Source organism: Sceloporus undulatus, chromosome 2 (genome assembly GCF_019175285.1).
Source record: "Sceloporus undulatus isolate JIND9_A2432 ecotype Alabama chromosome 2, SceUnd_v1.1, whole genome shotgun sequence".
NCBI lineage: Eukaryota > Metazoa > Chordata > Lepidosauria > Squamata > Phrynosomatidae > Sceloporus > Sceloporus undulatus.
The window spans coordinates 124,711,669-124,735,516 of NC_056523.1; the positions used below are offsets into that span (position 1 = coordinate 124,711,669).

At 42.3% G+C, this 23,848-nt stretch overlaps 1 protein-coding gene across 1 annotated transcript in view; it reads left to right on the forward strand.

The window, feature by feature from the left end:
• ADGRL1 (adhesion G protein-coupled receptor L1) overlaps nucleotides 1-23,848 on the forward strand; it is a 207,716-nt gene that overhangs the window by 115,129 nt on the left and 68,739 nt on the right. The window contains 1 exon segment of the mRNA XM_042453296.1: nucleotides 7,189-7,334. Within this exon segment, the coding sequence (XP_042309230.1) occupies nucleotides 7,265-7,334 (70 nt within the window). The 5' untranslated portion in view covers nucleotides 7,189-7,264.

Sequence of the window (23,848 nt, forward strand, 5' to 3'; positions counted from 1 at the left end):
AAATCGGATTCCTCAAGTGTTTTTGGGAAACGCCCTTGATTACCACAGTGGCAAATTGCCAACATTTATCACTCCCTTTGAGAGATTCTGTTTTCAGTGCTTGCCATTTGGAATCACAATTTCTCTGAAGATTTTTCAAAGAAAGGTAAGAGAACTCCATAGAGACATGAAAGGAGTTCTCTTAATGGACAACCTGATACAAGATCTAATGTGATACATCATTAGCAAACAATGACAAAACATAGGCTAGTGTTTTGAATAAGATTCATAAATGAGATCCATTAATTCAAGATAAGTAAGGATATCCGACTGTCCATCTCTCATCCTCTTTCTTCCTCCCTCCTTCCTGCCCCTCACCCCAAAATGAAATAAGATAGGAAAGCAATCCTACAATAAGAAACAAAGGAGGAAAAGTGCCAACAAAAAGCTGAACACATTGACTGGTGTTTTCTGCGAATGGTGATCTATATACTTCCAAGACATTTCCACACAGACTACGCAGATTCAGTCATTAAACTTACTGCTAAAATTTACCACATTCAAATTTTGTTGACTAGATCAGGAAGCTGTTTTTATACCTGTAAAGCCCTCCATTGTTGCAGACTGACAGTTGTAGGGTGCCACTGCCAACAAGCCCGTATAACAGTCAACACTGATTCAAGCACCTACAAACTAGAAGGAATCTATACTGCATGGTTCCAAATATACTGTATGCCAAATGCTGAGCTAGTTTAAGAGTGTTCTGTGATTTCTGTGGGCATTATGTTCCAAACCAGAAAATGCTATTCAAAGATGAGCATGCCAAACATTTATAGTTTTTTATGGGGTCTATTTTCTTTCAGAATACTCTAAAATCCAGAGCTTGAGGTTACTCAATTAGCTCTTATAGTTCAAAGAGGGCCCAATAGTTATTTTTCTCAAAAATAACCAAATTGCTATTCCCAAAATAAATAAATAAATAAATGTATGATTGCTAGAAAGCATGTGGCACACACTTTCCCCATCTACCTTTGGTACTCACAGCATGGCACAAGGCAGCAACTTGAGGCAGAGCACAAATCAATATATGTGAACTATTCTTCTCCTGCATTTAGTGAGGCTCCCCATAACTATAAAAGTAACTAAAAGGTTACAGTTATGCTATAAAAAGATTGACATTCTCTTATTACATTGCAGTTGTAATTCAGTGTAATATAATGACACCTTAATTACAGTAGTATTGAGGAAAGAAATAATATCAGGTAACTATTTATTTGTAAGTATTTACTACCAGACTCTGTCACAGTTATGTCTGATGGAGCTCTGTCACAATCTTTCGTGACCCTGATGGATGGAAAAGATTTGGAGTGTATTAAAATTCACAAGGAGGAAAAAACCAGTACACATGTCCAGGGAAGTAAACAAGTGTGATATTCCAGATAAGGCAAACCATCTGCCCAGTGAGAACTGGGATGGTGAAGGATTGGGTTCTGTGAGTAGGACTGCCTGATTGAAAATTGGGGATGGCTCCTCTACCCTTTATATTGTGCAGGGGCAGGAATTTCAGCAGGTTTTGCTTGTCAAGTAGGTTATAAGCAACACCTGCTAAAACTCCTTCTTCAACAGAACTATTTAAGAAACAGGAATCCTCCCCAGTTTTCACTCTGGCAACCTATATGTGAAAAAATAGGTAAATAAAAATATATCAGTCATGTTAAGCATGGTTACTCCTCTCTGGGAATTTCCATTGCCAGTCCCTGCTGTGGGTAAGTTTTGCGTGCTTTGTACTCTAACAGAATTTACCATAGTTGTAGAATTCAAAGACACAGTCATGTTAGTCTGGAAAATCAGTGTGTAAAATGATCTTGTAGCACCTTTGAGACTAACTGAAAGAGAGAAGTTGGTAGCATAAGCTTTCGTAGAATTGAGTGCATCTGAGGAAGTAGACTCAAGTCTACGAAAACTCATGCTCCCAGCTTCTTTCTTTCAGTTAGTCTCAAAGGTGCTACAAGATCTCTTAACAACTTACTATAATAAATCATTTTTGTTGTTGTTCTATCCTGGTTATCTTAACAAATTTCACTGAAAGTGTTGCTTTGAAATAACTATGATGCTGCTGTTCAGATAGTGCTCTGACACTCTAGACCAGGGGTAGGCAACCCTTTTGAGCCGGGGGCCGGGTTGCTGTCCCTCAGACAACTGGGGGCCGAAGCCAAAAAATAAATAATTTAAATTTTTTTTTAAAATCAAATAAATAAATAAACCAGGACAAATGTAGGACAAAATTTTCAAATGGAGGGCACTTTTTAAATAAAAAATGGAGGAAACGCGAAAAATTTTGCTGATTTTTTAAAAAATGTTAAGATAAATGCATGTTTCTGAGGCTTCTATAGACAACTGCCCCACCATGCCCCTCGCGCGAGACGCCAAAGGCCCCGGCAGCAATCGGTGGCAGGACCGGGCTGGGGCCGGTCCCAAGGCCTCGCCGGGCTGCATCCGGCCCACGGGCCACAGGTTGCCTACCCCTGCTCTAGTCTAGACTATCCCTTTGACCTGGCCATAGAAGAGTTATGTTAGAATGCTTCTTCAAGTGGCTTGGATGTCTCAGCATCTGAGATACTAGTTGAATGTTCTACATTACATTTTCAAATACAACTAAAAATACATTATAAGCATCCAACATTGAGAAGGAGCTACTGTTTTTATAGTTGGCCCTCCGTTTTCCCAGGGGATCTGTTCTGGATCTCCCACACAAAAAAGGAGTCTTGTGCATATTTAAGCCTCATAGGCTTGAATGGGGTGCACCCCTGCGCATGCGCACCATTGGAAATAGTGAAGGTTGCTCCTTTGCAGATATTTGAGGTGTTAGGAGGGTTGACTGTATATTGATTATATCATTTGTTTTCCATCAAGGAGGAGGAGGCAGAGACAGCAGCTTCTGCAACCACCAGTTAGATCTGAGCTACCCCCTTTCTCATATCTAAATGGTCTTTTCCAGTCAGTGGGTAAATGAGAATTTCTATTTCCTTTGTACAATTGAGAGAACATAAAGTGGAAATGGTTCCCATCATGCTGTGGTGTGTATGTGTAGACTCCAACTGTTGAAATTAAAAGGTGGTTGTGTGGGGAAGGAGAGACGTGTACCTCACCATGGGTGTGTAGCACTCTGGGGCCTAACATGGTGCTCATAGCAGGGATGAAGATGGGGAAATGGAGAGAGAAAAGAGTATCTTGCACACATAGAATAGAAATCTTGTATTCTGGCCCTCCCCATGAATGATTTTCCAGTTCTGTTCTACAAACATAGAATTGGCAGTTCAGCCTTGTAAAAATTCCTAGCAACTGACAGCTGCTTAGTCGAATCTTCTGTAAACTGCCACCCACCACCTGTGTTGGGACTACAAATCCCATCTCTAGCTAGTGTGGCCTTTGTTGGTGTGGTAGGAGTTGAAATCCAACACTGCTGGAGAACAAAAGCTTGGCAAAGGCTGACTTAGTTTAAGCATTTTCTATAACTTCTGTGGGCTCCTTGTTTACCCCTACTTTCTGTTTTGTTTTTAAATTCCTGTACTCTTGTCAGATGGTGAACAGAACATTGTACATATCTAATACTGACAAAGTATTAGTTGTTCAGTCATGAGATCACCATCTCTTTTTCTAACAGGATTCCAGTGCCTTCAACAACATTTATCAGGTAGAGCTATTCCTGTTGTTTCATATTTGTTACATGAAAAGCTTTGCTTCGTTTGAATTCCTGCTTATTTGTTTCTGCTAAAGTAAAAAGTGCTGTGTTCCAAAACAAACCAAACAAATAAACAAACAAAAAACCCATTTGCAACCCCATTTGATCATTAGCACTGTCAGTGTTAAATGTGAGTTTTGTAATATTTGAGTATAGTTCTTTGAGGGACTATTTTACTTTTCTTCTGTGGGCTGCACCTGTTTTTAAAAAAAGCTCATGGGAGATGCACAACTGAAAGGCACTTTAGCAGTGTTTGACACTGAGGTTCTCAAGAGCTTGGTTAGCAGTTCATCATTAAGAAGATAATTTGTGATGAACCAGCTTCCACATTCTGGACAACTATGCACTCCAGCTTGGATACATTCTCAGTTTGAGGGGCATGGCAGTGGGTTCATTAGACAGGACCAGGTGGTCCTGTGTGAAACTGGATTTGTGCTCTGGAATGTACCCAGAATCACCTACAGTGTACAGTGGTTCCATGTCTGACATGAAGATATTTGTCAGCAGATAGGATGGTGAGGAAAAATTAAACGTATGTATGTTCTTATGTGAAGGGGAGAAATTGTGGTGGAATATTTGAGAGCCCATAGCAGTTGAATCAGCCAGAGATTAAGGACATCTCACTATAGTTTCTTGGTCACAAGAACTCAGAAGCTCGTCATGAGCTAATATCAGCTCTTGGTGGTAAATTTGTAATTTCCTGGCATTTGAGGAGCAGGGGGTGGGAAGCATTTAGATTATTTATTTTTTAAAGAAATCTACATATAATAAATAAATAAATAAAACTTTTATTTGTATACTGCCTTTCCTCCAGATCAAAGTGCTTCACATATCATAGCTATAACATATTACAATACAATGCAATACAATACATCAAAAATTTCATACAGATTAAAATCCTTAAAAACAATATATCAAACAGTCACGCTATCAGTTTTGGCTAGGCATCCTGGTCTTATTGGGGTGTTATATCTCTATATAGAGTTGGAAGGATATGCTAACTGAAAAAGATGGATTTTCAATGCCTTTTTAAAGGCTTCCAATGTGAGACTGAGTCTGATCTCTTCCGGGAGTGCATTCCAATGGGATGGAGCTATTGCCGTGTAGGCTCTCTGGTGAGTTGATGTCAGTCTCACTCTCGGGTGTTCGAGTAAATATTTCCCCGTTGTTCTGAGAGTGCGGGGCGGATTATGTAGGGAGAGGCGTTCCTTCAAGTAACTTGGGCCCAAGCCATATAGGGCTTTATAGGTAATAACCAACACTTTGTATTGCGCCCAGAAGCTAATTGGCAGCCAGTGGAGAGATCTTAGCACAGGTGTTATATGGTCGGATCTTGAAGTTCCCACGACCAATCTGGCTGCAGCATTTTGGACCAGTTGAAGCTTCCGAACCTGGTACAAAGGTAGCCCCATGTAGAGCGCATTACAGAAATCCAAGCAAGAGGTTACCAGTGCGTGTACTACTGTTTCAAGGTCCTTTCGGTCCAGACAGGAATGCAGTTGGCTTATCAGCCGAAGCTGGTACCAAGCACTCCTGGCCATCGCATCTACTTGAGATGATAACTCCAGGGATGAGTCCGGGAGTACTCCCAAACTGCTGACTTTATCCTTTAGGGGGAATGTGACCCTGTCAAGGATAGGATGACAATTTTCCCTGTCTGGACTTGGGGTACCTATCACGAGTACCTCTGTTTTCTCTGGATTCAGCTTGAGTTTGTTTTCCCTCATTCAGCCCATTACTGACCTCAGGCCGGCATCCAGAGGGGAGGTGCCATCCTTAGTCACTGTATCAGTTGGACCCATGGAGAGATGGATCTGGGTGTCATCAGTGTATTGATAACACCATGCTCCATGGTTCTGGATGATCTCTCCCAGCGGCTTCATGTAAATGTTAAACAGCATGGGGGACAGAATGGTGCCTTGAGGGACACCAGATGTAAGCTCTCTTTTCCGAGAGCAGCTGTCCCCCAGCCTCACCATCTGGAACCTTCCTGAGAGGTCGGATCGGAACCACTGGAGCGCAGTGCCCCCGATACCCAACTCTCTCAGGCGTTCCAGAAGGATATCATGGTCGATGGTATCGAAGGCCGCAGAGATGTCCAAGAGCACCAACAGGGTTACACTTCCCCTGTCGATGCCCAGACGGAGATCATTGACTAAGGTGACCATGGCAGTCTCGACTCTGTGTCCAGCTCTGAAGCCAGTTTGAAATGGATCCAGATAATCAGCTTCATCCAAGACTGCTTGGAGTTGAAAGGCGTACATATGTACATTGATGGTGATGAACCACTAAAGTTATTTAGGTGGAATGTTTTAAAAAGCAGTGGAGTTGACATATGTAATGTGATTTGATGTTTTGCAAGTCTGGAGACAAGCGAAAGAAACAAGATGTCTCTTAGTAAGCAGGTAGACATACCTAGAATCTGCTTGAACATATGTGTGTGTTTAAAAAGCATCCAGCATATGTGTATGTTTGTGTGGAAGAGATAAACTAAACAGAAGTATGCATCCTTTTGGGTTTTAGCTTCTGTTTCTTCCCCTTTTTGTTGCTTAGCAGGTGCATGATTGAATTTTGTCCACCCCAGTATGATATAATATGTTCTAATTAAAATCAGCTCTGCTTCTGGGTGATTTATCCCCGGAAGTAATAACTCCAGTACCAGTCAAGTTCAAACTGTTCCTTCTAGAGAAGGAGGGGGGAGGTATAGCTCACTTGGCATATTGGTCCAAGACTTCGGAAATCCAGGTTCTACTCTCCTGAGCCATGAAATTCATTATGTGAGCTTTGGCCAGTCACTCTCTATCAGCCTGATCTACTTCACAGGATTAAGTCAGAAGGAGGAGACCTACTGTATAAATCAACCTCATTCATAAGTCAAAGGCAGGTTTTGGGGCCAAAATTATGGATTTTTATATGACCTGTGAATAAGTAGAGGGTAAAATCTAGAGACATGTAACACAGAACCTAAAGGATGAAGCAAAGGAAAATAATGCCAAAGAATTTACAAAATTCCAGCAGGCGTAACTGTGCTCACACTAAAGGCTGGATAGATGAGAGAGTAGAGTCAATGCTTCCAGGACAGATTATGCTCTCACCTTTCACCATGTGATGGTTCCTTTTTTAAATAAGAGGTAAAGTATAGTACCTACATTGACCCATGGATAAGTTGATTCAGGATAATTTTTTTGACATAAATTTCTAGACTTATACATGAGTATATACTGTACAGTATGTATACCACATGGAGCTCATTGGAAGAAAAGTGTGCTATTAACAAGCAAACAAAGAGATAGAAAGGAGTATAGTTCCTTGCAAGCCTTTGACACATAAGGATGTGTCAATCTGGAGGGTGCCATAAGGAAAGAGAATATAATATTTTCTGGGGGCAAAATAAGGGTGGAGGGCAAAACTTAGCTCAGCATTGTGGTGGTCTTAACTGGACTCAAGATTTTTCTTTTCTCCACCAGGCCAGCTATTGCTTCCCACACTCTGGGATGACCAGAGTGGCTCCCAGTTGCTGACAGTTCCAGCATCACGTGCAGCATGGCCCGGCTCATCCATGCCCTCTGGAGTCTCTGCATCACCACCGTCCTTGTCACTTCAGCCACACAAGGTAAGGGGAATTTGAGTGAAGCAGCCCTTGGAAAGCTATGTTATGGGCCAGTTGCCTTGTGGACAATCACATCATGAGCCTTCACTGTCACAGCATGCACTGCAAGGGTCAAGAAAAGAAACAAAGCTCTCTTTAGGTTAAAAAAAAAAAAGGAATAAATTACTGTAGTAATTTAGTGATTTATGGAGGGGAGGAAGCATTTTATTTCTTTCAGAAATAAAATACACCACTTCTGTTATGTAAGTCAAAATATTTTCTGATTAAGTACTGGAAACATGTACATTTATTTAGAAATGTACAGTGCTTTGCAATTTGTATGTTGTAAAATTGTGTTTGAGTTTAAGGATCTTCAATAGGTAGAGGATGCTTTTGTGTAATCGTTACCCTAGGTCGAAACTGCACTGCAGAAATAATGCAGTTTGAGACCACTTTAACTGTCATGGCTCAATGCTATGGGATTCTGGGACTTGTAGCTTTGTGAGATATTTAGCCTTCCCTCCCTGTCAGAGAGCTCTGGTGTCATAAAAGACTATGGAAGTTAAAGCAGTGTCAAACTGCATTATTTCTGCAGTGCAGTTTAGACCTAGAGTAACAATTACACAAAAAGACAGTCAGTCAGGATACAGAAGTTCCCTCAGTATCCTCTACCTGTTGAAGAACCTTAAACTCAAATACAATTTTGTTACATACAAATTGCAAAGCACTGTACATTTCTAAATAAAAGTACTATTGTTGCCAGTACTTAATCAGAAAATATTTTGAATTTCACAGCAGAAATTATTATTAAACACTTTTCTAAAAATTTCTGCAGTGCAGATTATTTCTGCAGTGCTGATAACATACTAGTTCTTTCTCTTTCTGAATTTTGGGGATGGGACAGGATGTAAATTTAAATCAGGAGTACACAAGCTCCCTTCCAACATAGCCAGTGCTGAGGAATGATAAGAATCATAACCCAGAATCATCTGCAAAGTGTCAGGCTGTGCACCCACTATCTAAATGGAGTGAGCAAAATACAGCCTGTGGTAGGCTGACCATATTTCCTTGATATAAAAACAGGACATTGGGATGGCAAAAATGGGATGGGATTATGTAATATTCCATATTCATGAAAAAGTAAGGCGATAAAAGTTTTGTTACATGAACGTATTACACTAACAATTATTGTTTAGTGACAGAACTCATACAAAAATTTAGGTAGAGGTAGAGGTGGGCAGTATTTCACCATGTTCATACCAGGAATATTTCTCATATGAAGTAATCTTACGCAGCAAATTTCGGTCTTTCAACAACTTATCATAAAACTTTTCATACTCTATGACACAGTTTTGTGTTTTTGTTTGTTTGTTTTTTGACCACCACAATTTCAAATAGGGAACTTCAAACCATTTTCACAATGTAACAAAGCATTTTTCTTGAAGACGGGACATTTATATTAAAATTACGGGATAGTCTAGAAAAACAAAAAAAGGGTTAAAATAGTATGTGTGGTAAGCCTAGCCTGTGGGCTATATGCAGCCCCCACAGGGGTAGAAAAGATTTTGACAAAAACATTATTTAAAAGAAAGTTTGCCCACAAATGCCCTCTGGAGCATAGAGGCAATTTTGTGATTTTAGGCCCAGCAGATGCCATTTAGTAAAACAGGAAACAAACAAACAAGCTTCATTTATATACCGCTTCATACTGCCTAAGCAGTATCTAAGCGGTTTACAACTGTAAGCTAATTTGCCCCCAACAATCTGGGTACTCATTTTAGCGACCTCGGAAGGATGCAAGCCTGAGACAAGCTTGAGCCCTTTTGCTGCTCTTGAACTCGCAACCTTGTGGTTTTGAGTGAGTGGCTGCAGTACAGGCATTTAACCACTGCACCACCAGGGCTCCTCAAGAAGTGATTTCTATTCATTTTTTGTTGCTAAAAAAGTCTTGATCTGGCCTGGTAGGCTGAAAATGCCCCCCCCCCCCAGAGTGTTCAGAGGCATTATGAAGCATTTTAATAAATTGTTTTAACTATAGAGAGTGTTGCCTTCCATTGTCTCCTGGAGGGCTAATGTTTGCCCACCATCCCAGAGTTTCCCATCCCTGATCTAAATACACACACTAAAATTAAGAGCTGTATGACCAAATAACCTGACATGGCTACACGAAGAGCCAATTTCACCTACTACATGTATTCACAGTGCAGATGATAATTTTTTGCAGAATTTATAAGCTGCTGGGTAGGCTTTCATGGCATTACCTTTGTTTCCCATTTTCCAAGTCTGACAAGATCTCTCTGCTTCCCCTGCATATCACAGCTCCTGTTTTTCTGACAGCAATCCTCTAGATGTCACAACTTTAGGAAAGGCTTCTTTGCATTTGGGGTAAAGGGAAAAGTTTTACTTTCAAAAGAAAAAATCATGACAATTCTGTCAGTGTTTGAAATCTTGGATAGGTCAGAAAAAAAGCAAGTATACAAACAAACAAGCAAGCAAATGGTTTATTTAATTATTAAATTCATTTCCTGCCTTTTCGCTAAAATCACACTCAGTGTGTCCATGGTTTCTTATTTGACACAACATCTTTTCTTCAGCTCTTTCTCCAGTTGCTCTTATCTTTCTTTTTATATTTTCTGTTCCTTTCTGCTGTTTTTCTTTTGTCCGTTGTTCCATACAGAAACTCAACATGCCTCAGATGCATCCCCTGTGTAATTTTGTTCCATAGTTGGTTAAGTGAAGTTAAAAGCAAGAGAAAAAGTCTGATCTCTTCATTGTGTCTTTGATTTTGGCATTTCTTTATGTTTCTACTCCTGTACCTTTACTTTCAGTCTATAGTAATAACTTGTTTTACACACTTACTCATTTGTCACATACAAGGATGTTTTATAAAATTAGAGCACTTTTCTGTGTGCTTTCTGAGGAAACTTTTTTAAAGTGGTTTCAAAAACCACTTGCCTCACATGAGTGAACTTGGGAATCTTTCAGTACTGCATACATCAAGGCAAGGGTGAGCAAAGTGGAACTTCGGGGGTACATATGACCCCCCCCCCAGGGCATTTTGTGGGCCTCCCCCTGGGTAATTCGTGTGTGTGTGTGTGTGTGTGTGTGTATGGCAAAAATATTTATCTTGTTCTAGAATGCTCCAAAATGTCCACTAGGAGTTATGGGTGCATTTCTTTCTGACTGTGTGTATGAGTTCAAGTCATTTCTGATTTATGGCGACTTCCAAGGCACAGGGCTTTCACAGGGTTTCTTGGGACGTTTCTTGAGAGGGGGTTTGCCTCTGAGGCTGAGAAAGTGTAATTTGGCCAAGGTCACCAGCTGGATTTCCATGGCAGAGCAGGGATTCAAACCCCGCTCTCCAGAGTCATAGAAGATTTTCACACCAGTGCTTACTGTGGGTTAAGTGCTGGTAAAACGTTACTGAAGCATGAGGGTGTGAAAGCTGGTCGTGCTTCTGAAATGTCGGTGAAGTGTTCCCTCGCCATTATCATCCTTGAATTGTTCACAGAGCAGCCATTTCCTATTAACGGGAACTTTGTGTTAATAGAAAATGGCTGCTCCACGAATGATTCAAGGACGGTAGAGGCGAGGGGATGCTTCACTGACGTTTCACACGAGCGATCAGCTTTCGCATCTTTGCACTTGGGGAATGTTTTATCAGCGCTTAACCCACAGTAAGCACTGGTGTGAAAATCTTCATAGTCCAATGCTCAAACCACTATGCCAATTTAAGCTTAAGAGATGCATGGTTTGAAACCTAAAACATAGTAGAAGTGTCCCCATACCCCTTAGAGGTGTTTGGATATTTAAATTTCATGTGTGTATGTGTGTGTGTGTGAGAGGGGGGGAGGGAGAGAGAGAGAGAGAGTGCATATGCACCCCTCCAAGGACTCCTAGGGGGCTAATGTGACCCCCTAGCCTTTCACAGGTGTTCACTCCTGCAGTACATGATAGCTGGGATGTTGTTTACTGTTTTTCCCTTTTGGACAGATCCTTCTCATTTGGTGGGAATTTGTTCTTTCTCTGCCTGGTTCATCACTACATTTGTAAATGGAAAATAATTTTCCACCATGCTGTACAGTCAGAGGGCTGGGATCCTGCTAGCTTTCTCTCTGTTCGTGTTGGAAGGGGAGTGGGGCAAGGGCAACAACAGATATAGAACTTGTTGGAAGGACTGACTACTATCTCTGAGTGGCCCATTTTTAATCCCTGGCTTCTAAGAGGGGTATCCTCAGAGCTAAAGTGTACTTGGAGCTGCTTAGAAAATTATCTTTCCTTTGGCATGGGCAGCTTGAAAGCCACTCAGAACACCTTTAGATCTAAGGACACCTACCCCTTTTTGAACTAGGCAATTAGAAACAGGGCCCTCAGACCCAATATCTATCTATTCCTGTGAGCTCCTATAACAAACTTTATCCTTCCTTCATGGCCGCAGCATCCCTGATATCTTCTCTTCTTGCACTATTGCTGCCTTGCCTCCGCAGAGGAACTCATAGGATCCTAATCAGATTGGTTAAAGTCTGCAGGGATTTTTAAATATTGGTGTACTTGTTTGGGTCTTCTCCTTCCTCGCATACTTTTCTTTTGCTGCATGTTGCTTGGTGTTGTTGTGAGGAATTGAGAGGAACTGTTTGTCCTATGTGAGCACATGCTCAGTGCAAAGATTCACTAGCTTTGTTTATAATATAGTGGGCCCTTGGTATCTACTGGGATTCGGTTCCAGGACCCTCCTCCCATCAATAACAAAATCCATAGATGCTCAAGTCTCATTAAATACAATGGTGTAGTAAAACTGTGTCCCTTATATAAAATGGCAAAATTAAGGTTTGCTTTTGGGAATTTATATATTTTAAAAATATTTTCAAACCATGGATTCTTGAATCCATGGATAAAAAATCAGTGGATACAGAGGGCTGACTGTATACCTCTGAGAGCACAAAAAATGGAGACTTGGGAGGTAGCTGGGTGGATGGCCCTTGCTTTGGGCAAAATGTGGGACTAGGTAACTTTTCTGACCTTCCCAGCCTTTTGCTTTAGTCAGGCTCAACTTGGCTTATTGAGTTATTCCTGGACAGGAAGTGCTGTGTTCTGTGTTGTGTGTGAAATTCATCAAGGAGATAGGTGCAGACTAAGAAGAAGAAATAGCTGGCGAGCTGGAGATGGTGCACAGGTAACTTAGACCTTGGAAATATTATTTTTATGACAATCTCCAGAAAGTATGGCCATATTGGCTGGGGCTTCTGGTTGTTGTAGTCAAAAAAATATAATTTCCATCTCTGAGTAACTTGGTGTTAATAGTTTCCAGTTTAGTTCAGAAGAAAGGGGAGTGAGAAGTTATATCCACCATATTCTTTGCCCCAGAATAACTGATGTGCCTTAAAATAATAGACAACATGCAATTTCATAGTAGTTAATTCTCTCTCATTATTCTTTGAGAGCCATTTTTTAGCTGCAGTGTGGAATAATACCACTTTAATTTTTATATAGTGTTAAATATCTAAAGCTTTTCCTCAAAGGTTTTTGGAAGTGGGAGAGATAGAAGGCTTCTGGTTTAATCGGATACACACAGTACCATCTGTCTCACCCTCTAATTTTAGATTTGGAGAATGTGGCTAGTTGGAGAGTGGGATTCATTGAAAGTCTCATGTAAGATTATGAAGTCTGCATCCTTCCTTTGGTAGGAGAAAAGTGTCTCCATTCATTCAAGTGCATTTGGTGTTGAAGGCCCACCGTATTTCAGAAGCCTTTGGTAAAGGGAAAGAGATCAAACTCTCCCTTTTCTTAGAGGAAAGTGCTAGGATTTCATAGGTCCATCAGGTTCTTTCCCAAGGAGAGATACCATCAGCTAGCTTCCTTTTTGGGGTGGGAGGAGATCTCATTGGAAACTTGAGAGGATGGACAATTGAGTACTGCCTATTGAATCCACTAGAGGGCATTTCTGTTTTGAGACAGGTACCTATGCTCATCTTGGTATTTGCCCACATTCATACCATCTTTCAGCTACTTAACCATTAATGGCAGCTACTCTCAAATGTGCCCAAACAAAATTCATATAAAGGTTAATTCCATACAATAATGTGTATTCAGTAACAACCCCAACCACATGGTGCCTTATTATTTATTTTATTTAAATATCTGAACTGCTGTATCCTGAAAATTAGAGGAAGCATCCTGTTAAAATTAATTAGAAAAATACAAAGATGGCATGAGGTCTTATCCCAGCCGTTGTTTAGGGTGTCCAGGATTGCTTTAAAAGAAAAAACCTTCAGAAATTTGCATCCAAAAAAGCTGAATCTTGTGATATTCTGTATGAATCATATATATTGCATATATTTGCTTACTTTGCATTGTTCTTCTCCTGCTAGTTGCAGAATAGCTGGCCTACATCTGCTGCCTGACCACTTAGCCTAACACTAGACTGCTTTCATTTATAGTGAAAAGGGTGATGAGAAATGGAAGGACCTTCCTTTCCCCAATTAAGGGCTTTGCCTCTGGATTTCTGGCCCAGACCTTTGTTTATTGAGATTTCTGGGTTCCTACTCAAAATAAGAATTAATCAGTGGTGGGAGTTCATAAACCTAGATCAAGATGAATTAGATTGTTTTTTCATTGGTACCTGTGCACATTTAACTCATTTCACCAGAATCTCAACAAAGTCGAGAGAAGATTCAAGCTCATGGTGTCTCAGTGATGCAGACAGCATACATGTTGACATTTGGACTTTATAACAATATCTGTGTCAATGCAGTACATTTATAAAATGTGGACCAAATGCAGTCCATGGGTGTGCTTCTTGGCATGCCTTTGCTACTCTGAACATTTGGTGTGAGAGCCTTCTCCTGAAATGGAGAAGGAGATCAAACTCATCTCTGTCTCAGTAATCTTCAGCAGGGCTGGGCCAAAACACACAGCTGTCTCGAACAAAGGACAAGAGGGCACCTCTGCCCTGACCTTGGCCTTCTGGGTTATGCAGTCTTGCTTAATCTTCATGAAGAGTCTCGTGGCACATAACAATTTTAATGCAGCATTAATCTTTCAGGTGCCAATACTATTTGTTCTTTTTGTAAAATACTAATACAGCTGCCCCTCTGAAAATTTGTTTAATCATTGCTCAGAGTGTAAGATGTTGCTTTTTACATACAGCGGTGGGGGGTGGGGGGAACTGTATAATTCTTTTTGAAATCTGTCGCTGATCTTAAAATCAACTCATCAAGACATTTCAAGTATGATGGCTATGAACTGAAAACTGTTACCAATCCTGAACATTTCAGGTGTAGTGAACTATAGAGCAAAATAATAAAGTAAAAGAAATAAAAGCCCATCAGAAGCATTCTAAGACTTTCCTCTTGTAGCAAGCTTTGAATGCCAGTATTAAATTGTTCTAGAGGTGGGGCAAATGAGAGTTTTCAAATCATAGGCCAGGGATGTAGCTAGGATTTTGGGACGGGGGGGGGGGGTCCAGACTAAGTGCCACCATTATAATGGGGCTTGAGTGTGGCAGCGCAGCAGCACACAGCATTCATTTTTCTAATGGAAGGGGGGGTCCGGACCCCAAGAACCCCCCCCCCCCAGCTACGTCCCTGCATAGGCATATTCAAATCTTTTCATGTGGAAGGTTTTAGATAATTGAGCTTCTGTGAACATAACTCTAACCCTGGATTTCCAATGCGCAGAAGGAGCCTGGATACACTCAAGTGAAACACCAGTCTCCTTATGCTGTCTCTTTTTCCCACTTGGCTGGGGGAGGATTTCTGCAGAGTCTAGTATTACTTATATAGAATTTGGTTTAGCGTTAACAATTAAACCAGGGATCCTGGATTTAAAATGACCTCTAATCAGTGATTAAATAAGTCAAACCATGGGTTCAAAATCTGGTTTATTTTTAAAATAAACTTTGTATTGGTTTTCAACTTGGTTACAGAGAGCCAGTATGATGTAGTGGTTTGAATGCTGGTCTATAACTCTGGAGACTAGGATTTGAATCTTCATTTGGCCATGAAACCCACTAGGTGAACTTGGGCAAGTCATATTTTATTAGCCTCAGAGGAAGGCAAAAACAAACCCTCTCTGAACAAATCTTGCCCTCCAAAAGAACCTGTGATTTATACCCCACTCTTTAGAAATGCTCTCAGAGTGGCTTACAAATTTGTCATTAGACAGTTCTCTGCCCTCATTCTTATGATCTAAAGGCACAACACACAAGGGTTGCCATAAAGTTGGAAATGACATGAAGGCACACAGCACCACCTTAGTTAGAATATAGCAGTATGCCAGCATTCTGCAAAAGTGAAACTAAACTCTACCAAACTCCTTCCATGGGTACAACAAAATTCAAATCCCGCAAAACAGTGAGATGTTTATCGGCCAACCAATGTGTACAAAATAGATAATTCAAGCGCTCAAATCCATGGGTATGCAGAATGAAAGGGGAGAGAGAAGTATGAGAGTCTGAGTTTTTTCATTAGGTTTATCCACATATAGGGTTGCCATAACCCGGCTGCAACCGGGATTTTCCTGGTTTTGGCGGCACCGTCCCCCTCCCGTCCCGGGTGCCACCAAAAACCGGGACAACCCCAGTTGCAGCCGGGTTGCCGCGGCCCGCGGGGCCTCGCTGCCCTCCTCCTCCTCCACCACACATGGCTGCGCAGAGGAAGAGGAGGGCAGCGAGGCCTGGGGCGGAGGAGGTGAAGGTAGAGGCGGCACCTCCCCGCACGTCCGCGCCACCTTCCCCCGCCTCCCCGCATGTCCGCGCCACCCACCTCCTCCTCCACCCCCTCTGCCCCAGGCCGCGTGGCCACATGGAAGAGGCAGAGGCGGCACCTCCTGTGCGTGGGCACGTCACGTTCTCCCGCCTCCCCACACCACCCACCTCCTCCTCCACCCCCTCCGCCCCAGGCCATGTGGCCGCGTGGAGGAGGCAAAGGTAGAGGCGGTGCGCCTCCTGCACATGGCCGCGCTACCCTCCCCGCCTCCTGTGCACGACCGCGCCACCCACCTCCTCCTCCTCCACCCCAGGCCGCGCGGTGAATGGAGGAGGGGGAGAAGGAGGAGGGGGGAGGAGAAGGAGGAGGAGGAGGAGGAGGAGGTGGAGGAGAAGAAGGAGGAGGGGTAGAAGGAGGAGGAGGAGGAGGAGGAGGAGGAGGAGGAGGAAGACGGGTAGAAGGAGGAGGAGGAAAAGGAGGAGGAGGTGAGTGAGTGAGTGAGTGGGTGGCCAGAGGCCTCAAGGTGTTTTTCTTTTTTTTGGGGGGGGGGGTGCTTTTAATGCTAACAAGTCTCCCTTGTTTTGACAATGATAGTGTGGTGGGGATGATGATGATATGAGTCAGCTTGAGAGGCATGCAGGCACTGTTTCAGAAACCGAGAGAATGTTACCTTCCAAAGTGTGTTTTAATGCTAACAAGTCTCCCTTGTTTTGACAGTGATAGGAGGATGATGATGATGATGATGATTATGATGATGATATGAGTCAGCTTCAGAGGCATGCACGCACTGTTTCTGAAGCCGAGAGAGTGTGACTTTCCAAAGTGCCTTTTCTGTGTGTTTTTGGTTCTTTAATGGTGATATTGATATCAGCAAGCCTCTGAGGCAAGACCAATGTAAATTGCTGTGATTTTTACAAACTCATGTGCAGTGAAGAAAAACCAAAGTCCCTTGACCAAGTACACACTTCTGAGAAGTACACTTGGTGCAAAAACTGTGAAACCACCTTGACATGTTAAACCATGCTAAGTGTTAAACCCAAGGGGTTTGGTTATGGAATAAGCCTCTGATGCAAGAGGCCATGTTAAGTAAAGCCATGTGAAATGCCTAAATGTGCTGTTGTGTGTGTTTTGGAATGCAGGTTGGGGGTGTTTGGCCAGAAAGGGAAGTACATTTCTGCCATCTGTCTAGAAATAATGCCCAAATGTCCTCCATTTTGATCATGCCTAAGAAACATGCATTTATATTAACATTTTTTAAAAAGCACCAAAATTTTTCACGTGTCCTCCATTTTTATAAAAAAAAATGTGTCCTACATTTGAAAAGGTTATCCTACATTTGTCCTACATTTGTCCCGGTTTGGAGGTCCTGACTTATGGCAACCCTATCCACATAGCACTAAATTAGGAGTGGGCTACTTCTCAGAATTTGGTGTGGACACAAATGGGCGTCACTACATTTGCCACTGCTATTGGTGACAAAACATGATTGCAAAGTTTGTGGTTCCTGAAGGTGCTAGAGTAAATTCCTGCACCAGGGAGCCCTGTGAATCTGTTAGACAGACAGTCTACTTCCCTTAATGAAGCAGCAAGAAGAAAACAGACATTTTGACAGTTTTGCAGTATTGTGAGAGCCATGAAACAAAGGTGTGGGGGGCACATACAGTCAGTATCTACATGCTGCACATTCCTGCATTAATTCATATTTTACCGTTACAGGCCTATCAGAACCAAGATGTATTTTCTGAAAGTAATTTCCCCTAATTTACAGCTGCCAAGATAGTTTTTTCTATATCTCCTTCTACACTGCCCTCAGACCTCATTCTTTAGTTAAATTAAATCTAAGTTTAGGTTTATATATAACCTGTGGCATAGTAGTTTGAGTGTTGAAGTATAACTCTAAAAACAAGGGTTCAATTCCCAGCTCGGCCAGGATACACACTGAACAGCTTTATTCAAGTCATATGCTCTCAGCTTCAGGCAACCTCCTCTGAACAAATTTTGCCTAGAAAACCCTGTGATAAGTTCACCTTAGAGTCACCATAAGTCAGAAATGACTTGAAGGCACACAACAACAACAGCAAAGTATATGTGACAGAACCAAATATTTCCACTCATCATTACCTGTTCATGTCCATTTTCCTCGTCTCCCTTCCTCTCCTCTCTGCTGAATTTTACACTGCAGGCTTTAAGGTAGTTTTGTTACTCTGTGCAGCGCCATACATGTGGATGGTGCTGTAGAACTACTATCACTACTGTTCTATTTTATCCATCACACATAACCTTTCTACTAACTATAATGCTCAGGGCATCTAATAATTATACAATAAAACACATTAGATAAAAGCACACCTGTAAAAAAATCTGTAAGAAACATCACCATTACCAGGTCTAGAATCTGAAATACACCAGTATGAAAAGGTGATCCCAAATCTACTAACATCAGATTGATGCAAGCATTCATATATGCAGCTGTTTGCATGTGCAAATATTATTATTATTTTTTAAAAGATGTATGACTGTGATATTCATTCAGGGTGGAATGAGACATTGTTAAGGGGACAACCTGTCAGTACTCTGTGTGTCTTTGCTCTCTCATCCTTGAAAGCATTACTACAGTGCAGTTCATGTGATATCACTGCATTTGCATGTGTCTTTCACTACGTTAGAGGCATTTGCTGTGTACATGGGACCGCAAAGTACAAAGGATGATGTACACAGGACTGCAAAAACTGGCTGCAAAGCATTGAATTCAGCATCAAAGAAGTGAATAACGCTTGTGCATTTTAAGTATGCAGAGGTCATGTGAACATTAGTCCACTTAATGTCTAGCTAAGGGTTGTTCATGGACATATTCCACTAGGACATATTGTTGAAAATCAGGGCTGGCCCTACTGTTAGGCAGAATAGGGCAACAGTTGCAATCATTGGATGCTGAAGGGCAGCAGTGGCAACCCCTCAGCTGTTTCTCTTGAACCCATTGTCTTTTCCCTATCTAGGAGGATAGAGCAAATTAGTCTGATGCCCTCCAGTATGGTGGAGGACTCTATCCATTACAGTGGGCCCTTGGTATCTGCTGGGGTTTGGTTCCTGGATGTCCCATGGATACCAAAATCTGTGGATGCTCAAGTCCCATTAAATACAATGACATAGTAAAATTGTGTCTCTTATATAAAATTACAAAATCAAGATTTGCCTTTTGGAATTTATGTATTTTTGCATATCTTGGATGGTGGATAGTTGGATCCATGGATACTGAATCTGTGGATCAGAGGGCTGACTGTACTGGTTTTGAAGTAAGATTTAGCAGCTAGTCTGGTTAGCTTCCATACATGGGATGGAGACCAGGGCAGAGAAGTCATCTTGTCCTTTGCACCAAGAAGCCGTGTGTTTTTGGCCTGGCCCTGCTGAAGATTGTTGAATAAGAAGCAAGTTTGATCTCTTTCTCCATTTCAGGAGGAGGCTCTAGCAGTCAAAGTCACTGGTGAGCCTCCCATAATGCACTTGGCCTCCTTTTAATCAATGCTTTTCTATCCCATGCTTTCTACTTCAAGGTACTGTGGCGGCGGCAGCTTCCAATGTTTCATCTCTCAGGCCCCTTTGTGTTCCTCTCCTAGGGCAACAGCTCAGCGCTTGGGTCCAGCTTCAAAGTGTCAGCCACATGGGTTTTTGATAGGCAGGGGGTGGCTTTAAATAAAACCAGTTATCTGCACTAACCCTTGGCTCATTGTCTGCATGGCTGAGCTTGACAGCATGGGTAGGGATTGCTAATGCCTGTCATAATGCCCTTCTTTGTATGGTATACAATGATGTTCCTGCTTGTAGTGGATTGAACTAAGATGAAGGAGCTACTGGTAGCCTAAGAGGAGGCGTGAACTCTCCATTTTGAAAAATCTTGCAAAGCAAACCCACCCAAGGAATGGTTTCTCAATCCCATTTTTCTTCTTCTATCCTGTTTGTTCCATGTTGTCTCTGACACTCACTGTACAATGCTAAGCATACCTTCAGAGCTTAGGAAAGGTAACTTTTTTGGACTATGACTCTCAGAATCCTTCAGCCAGCATGATTAATGGCCATGCTTCACTAATCAGGTATTTTAGGATCAAAAGTCCCCCCCCCCCCAAAAAAAATCTTTCCTAAGTTCTGCATATTTCTGTGTAATATTCCTGTGATGTGTCAGTTTGAGAGTTATTGAGCATACAAGCTGATCACTGGTTTGCCCAGTGTAAGAGTGGGCCCTTCGGTCTGAGTATTAAGTCTTGTGCATTCTGTCTCTTAGTTGTATAAGCGAGTTAACTTGTGATAATGTCAGCCTCCTAAACATTCCCTGTATCGAGTTCCACTAAAGAAGTCTGCCTCTTTGTGCTTTCCTCAGTGTGCTGACTATCAGGGAATGCCTTTCAGCATCTTGCTCCAAACGAAACCGACTTCTCTGTGGCAAAAATAGTCAGCTTGTTTAACTACCAAGCTTGTGTAGCCTGTAGAGAAGACAAACCTATAAAGGGGTGGGGAGGTGGTAGTACAGACTAGAGAGTGCCATAGTGGGAGAGCCCAGAGAGTGCCATAGTGAAACTGCCTTTCACTCCCCTAGGTAGAATTTGGGGGTAAAAATTAAAAAGTAGGAGGATGCATCCTCCTAACCCCCAACCATTGTCCACCTCATAATAATTGGTGAGAATGAATGAGAACGGACTTGAGAATCCTTTTCAGACCTTATTAAGCAGCCTTGAATAGGCACACAGAACATTTACTGTCATCATCCCTAGAGTTGCCAGTCTAAATCTGAAAAGTGGAATTGATTATTTAGGGCAGGGGTGGGCACCTTTGCTTCATCTTTGGACATGCTAGCTGAGACTCCTGTGAGTTTATGCCTAAAGCATCTGGAAGGCCCACAATCCAGTTTTTGGGGATTCAAGAGGCTTCCATAAACCAGTATGGAAGAGATAAAAGGCCCCACACCCCAATGCTCAAATATCATTTTAGCTATCATTTTTCCTGCTGCTGTGGAGCAAAATGAGAATCCAATAGGGAGAATGGAAAGAAGATTGGAGTACATTAAAACTAAGGTGGGCTATGGCACTGCTGAATGTTGTCATGCTCTGCTGGAACTCCTGAACTTCCAACCCTGTTGTTCTGAGTTTAGACTTAACCTAGTTATACTGTGCTCACTTTTAGAAATGAGAACCATATAGCAGAGAGTAACAGCAGCAGGAGATGATAGAATAAGGGCCTGAAAAGAAAGTTTTCTTCACAAGAGAGTGTACTTGTGAAGGCCTTTAGAAAAGTGTCCATTCATGTCTGTCATTGTCCAGAACTAGCTGTCTGCCCGGAAGCCAAACAGGTGCCACTCCCTATCTCCTTATAAACATATTCAGATGCAGCTGGGGGAAGCTTGCTGGGCTTTATTGAAATGAGCCCATTGCAGAGGTTGCCCATGTGAAAAGCCATGGTATTGGCAGCCTCATTTCAGTTTCTCCTGTTGTTAGGGCCAAGCTCTTTAATCTCTTGTTCGTCTCCTGTTCTCCATTCATGCATCCATTCTCAGCAGCCCTATCTTGCTTCCTCAGATCCTACCTTCACTTGTCTGCTGGGCTTCCCCTCCCGTGTGCCGCCCTGCTGCAAACAACCACCAGTGGCAGGCTGTACTAGTTAGTTACTCAGCTAATGGTTTAATTACAGACTGTCGCCACAGGGCCCTTCCATTAACCCAGCAAGGGGGAAAGAAAAATTACACAAAGAGCTGCTATGACATGCTTGCTTCCTAGTCCCCCTCTCTAGCTGCCCTTTAAAGCCCTGAGTGCCACTAATACATGTTCCCCCACTAAGGGCTCTGAGTCTTGCCCTTTGCAGGTAAAGGCACAGACCTCCATACTGATTAGCTCCAACAAGCTAAGAGGGTCTGGGGGGGGCCTTGAAGGAGGGCTGTTGTCCTGCCAGATGGTGAGGTGGGGAGGGGAGGTCACAACAAACTACACACCATTGTGCTTCACCTTTTGCCATTTCCCTTCAGAAAGTGTGCCAGCTTCTCCTAGCCCACTCTTTTGAAGACACAAAATTGATGTGCTACTCAGTGTAATTCAGATTACAATGGCAGAGGTGCCATGGGAACAGGATAGACCAAAACATTGGGGACTGAGCAAATGGGATATTTATTCTTGAATCACTGGTAGGTGAACAAAGTAGTCAGAGCATAATTGTCAGGTCACACCTGTGCTGCCTAGGTATGTACAGCAGGCCCTTGTTACCCTCTGGGGTTTGGTTCCAAGACCCACTGTGGCTACCAAAATCCATGTTTGCTCAAGTCCCATTATATACAATGGGCTAGTAAAATGCTGTCCCTTATATAAAATGGCAAAATCAAGGTTTACTTTTTGGATTTTTTTAGCCCCCCCCCCCCGATATTTTCTAGCTATGGATGGTTGAATCCATGGATAAAGAATCCATGGGTATGGACGGCTAATTGTAACTATTGTTTTGTCATTGTCATCAGCCTTTCGTCAGGCCCCAGCTCCTGCTACTGTTTCCTACAGGAGACTATACACACAAAGTGTAGTGCTACTTCTTGCCTTGCAGGTATTCCTCACAGAGTTTGAGAGGGAAACCTGCCAGCTAAGAAGTTTACCTGCCAGGTTGAGTTTCATGCTCCTCCTTTAGTTCAAGGAGAAAATGGTGGAGACTCTTCTGTTTCCCAGTAACCAGCCAGCTTAATGGTCTATGGTCAAAACAAGTGAGGACATACATACAAAGTAAATAAACCAGGCAAAGGAAATCCAGGAACAGAGTCAAAAGGGAAAGGCATGGTGAAGCAAACAGTCCAGCGAAGGAGACAGAACCAGGGTCAAGATCAGTCAAAATTTCAAGCAGCAATAACGCAGTGGTTGTGCAAGAGCCAACTCAAATGCCATCTAAGGTCATCAAATGTCTAATTAACAATTTGTAAGCCACTCTGATAGCCTTTTGGCTAAAGAGCGGGGTATAAATATTATTATTATTCATTGGGAGCTCAGGTAGAACACCAAACAAGGAATGTAGGAACAGCTAGCAAGTTCTGGCAGTCAGTATAGACGTGTGTGTTGTTTTTGTTTGCCTTTTTCTGACTTACGGTGATCTTAAGGCAAACCTATCATGGGTGTTCTTGGTAAGATTTGTTCAGAGTGAGTTTGTCATTGCAGTAGAGTTTGGGACTGAGCCTCCACCTTCTAAAGTTGAAGCTCCTTTTGCCTCAGTTCCCAAGACCCAGTGTCCAAAGGGATACCCAGTTCCAGTTCTGACTCGGGGAGCTCAGATTCATCCTCACTGGAAAAGTCCTTCGCTAGGGTATGACAGGGACTGAGAAATACAACAGCAGTAGGGCCAAAGTTCCTGTTTTCTGGCAAATGTTCACTGTCATTGCCAAGGTGGATTTCCATGGCTGAGTGGTGATTCAAGTCTTGGTCTACTGGACAACACTCAAACCACTACTTCAACACTGGTTCTCATTTGTGCCTTACATACATCTAACTTCCCCTATCAAAACATTTGAACATTTTTGTCCAAAGCACAATGTTCACATTCAGTTTAAGGATGTGGAAGCCTAGTTGTATCTGTGGTGGCATTGACTATCTACCCCAACTTAGAAGTAATGCATCTGCTGTTGTGCAATCAACACAAGAGTCACATAATTTCTTGCCCCCTCCCTCAAGCTCAACAGGAGCCATTTCAGCAAAAGCTATCCTCAAAAGCACTACCTTCCCCAAGGAGGTTGTTTGCACCAAGGGAGACACCCTACTCGTGAGGAGCCTTTGCTCACAGAGGGGTGCTGTGTTGGATAGTGTCCAACTTTGGCTTTTATCTTGC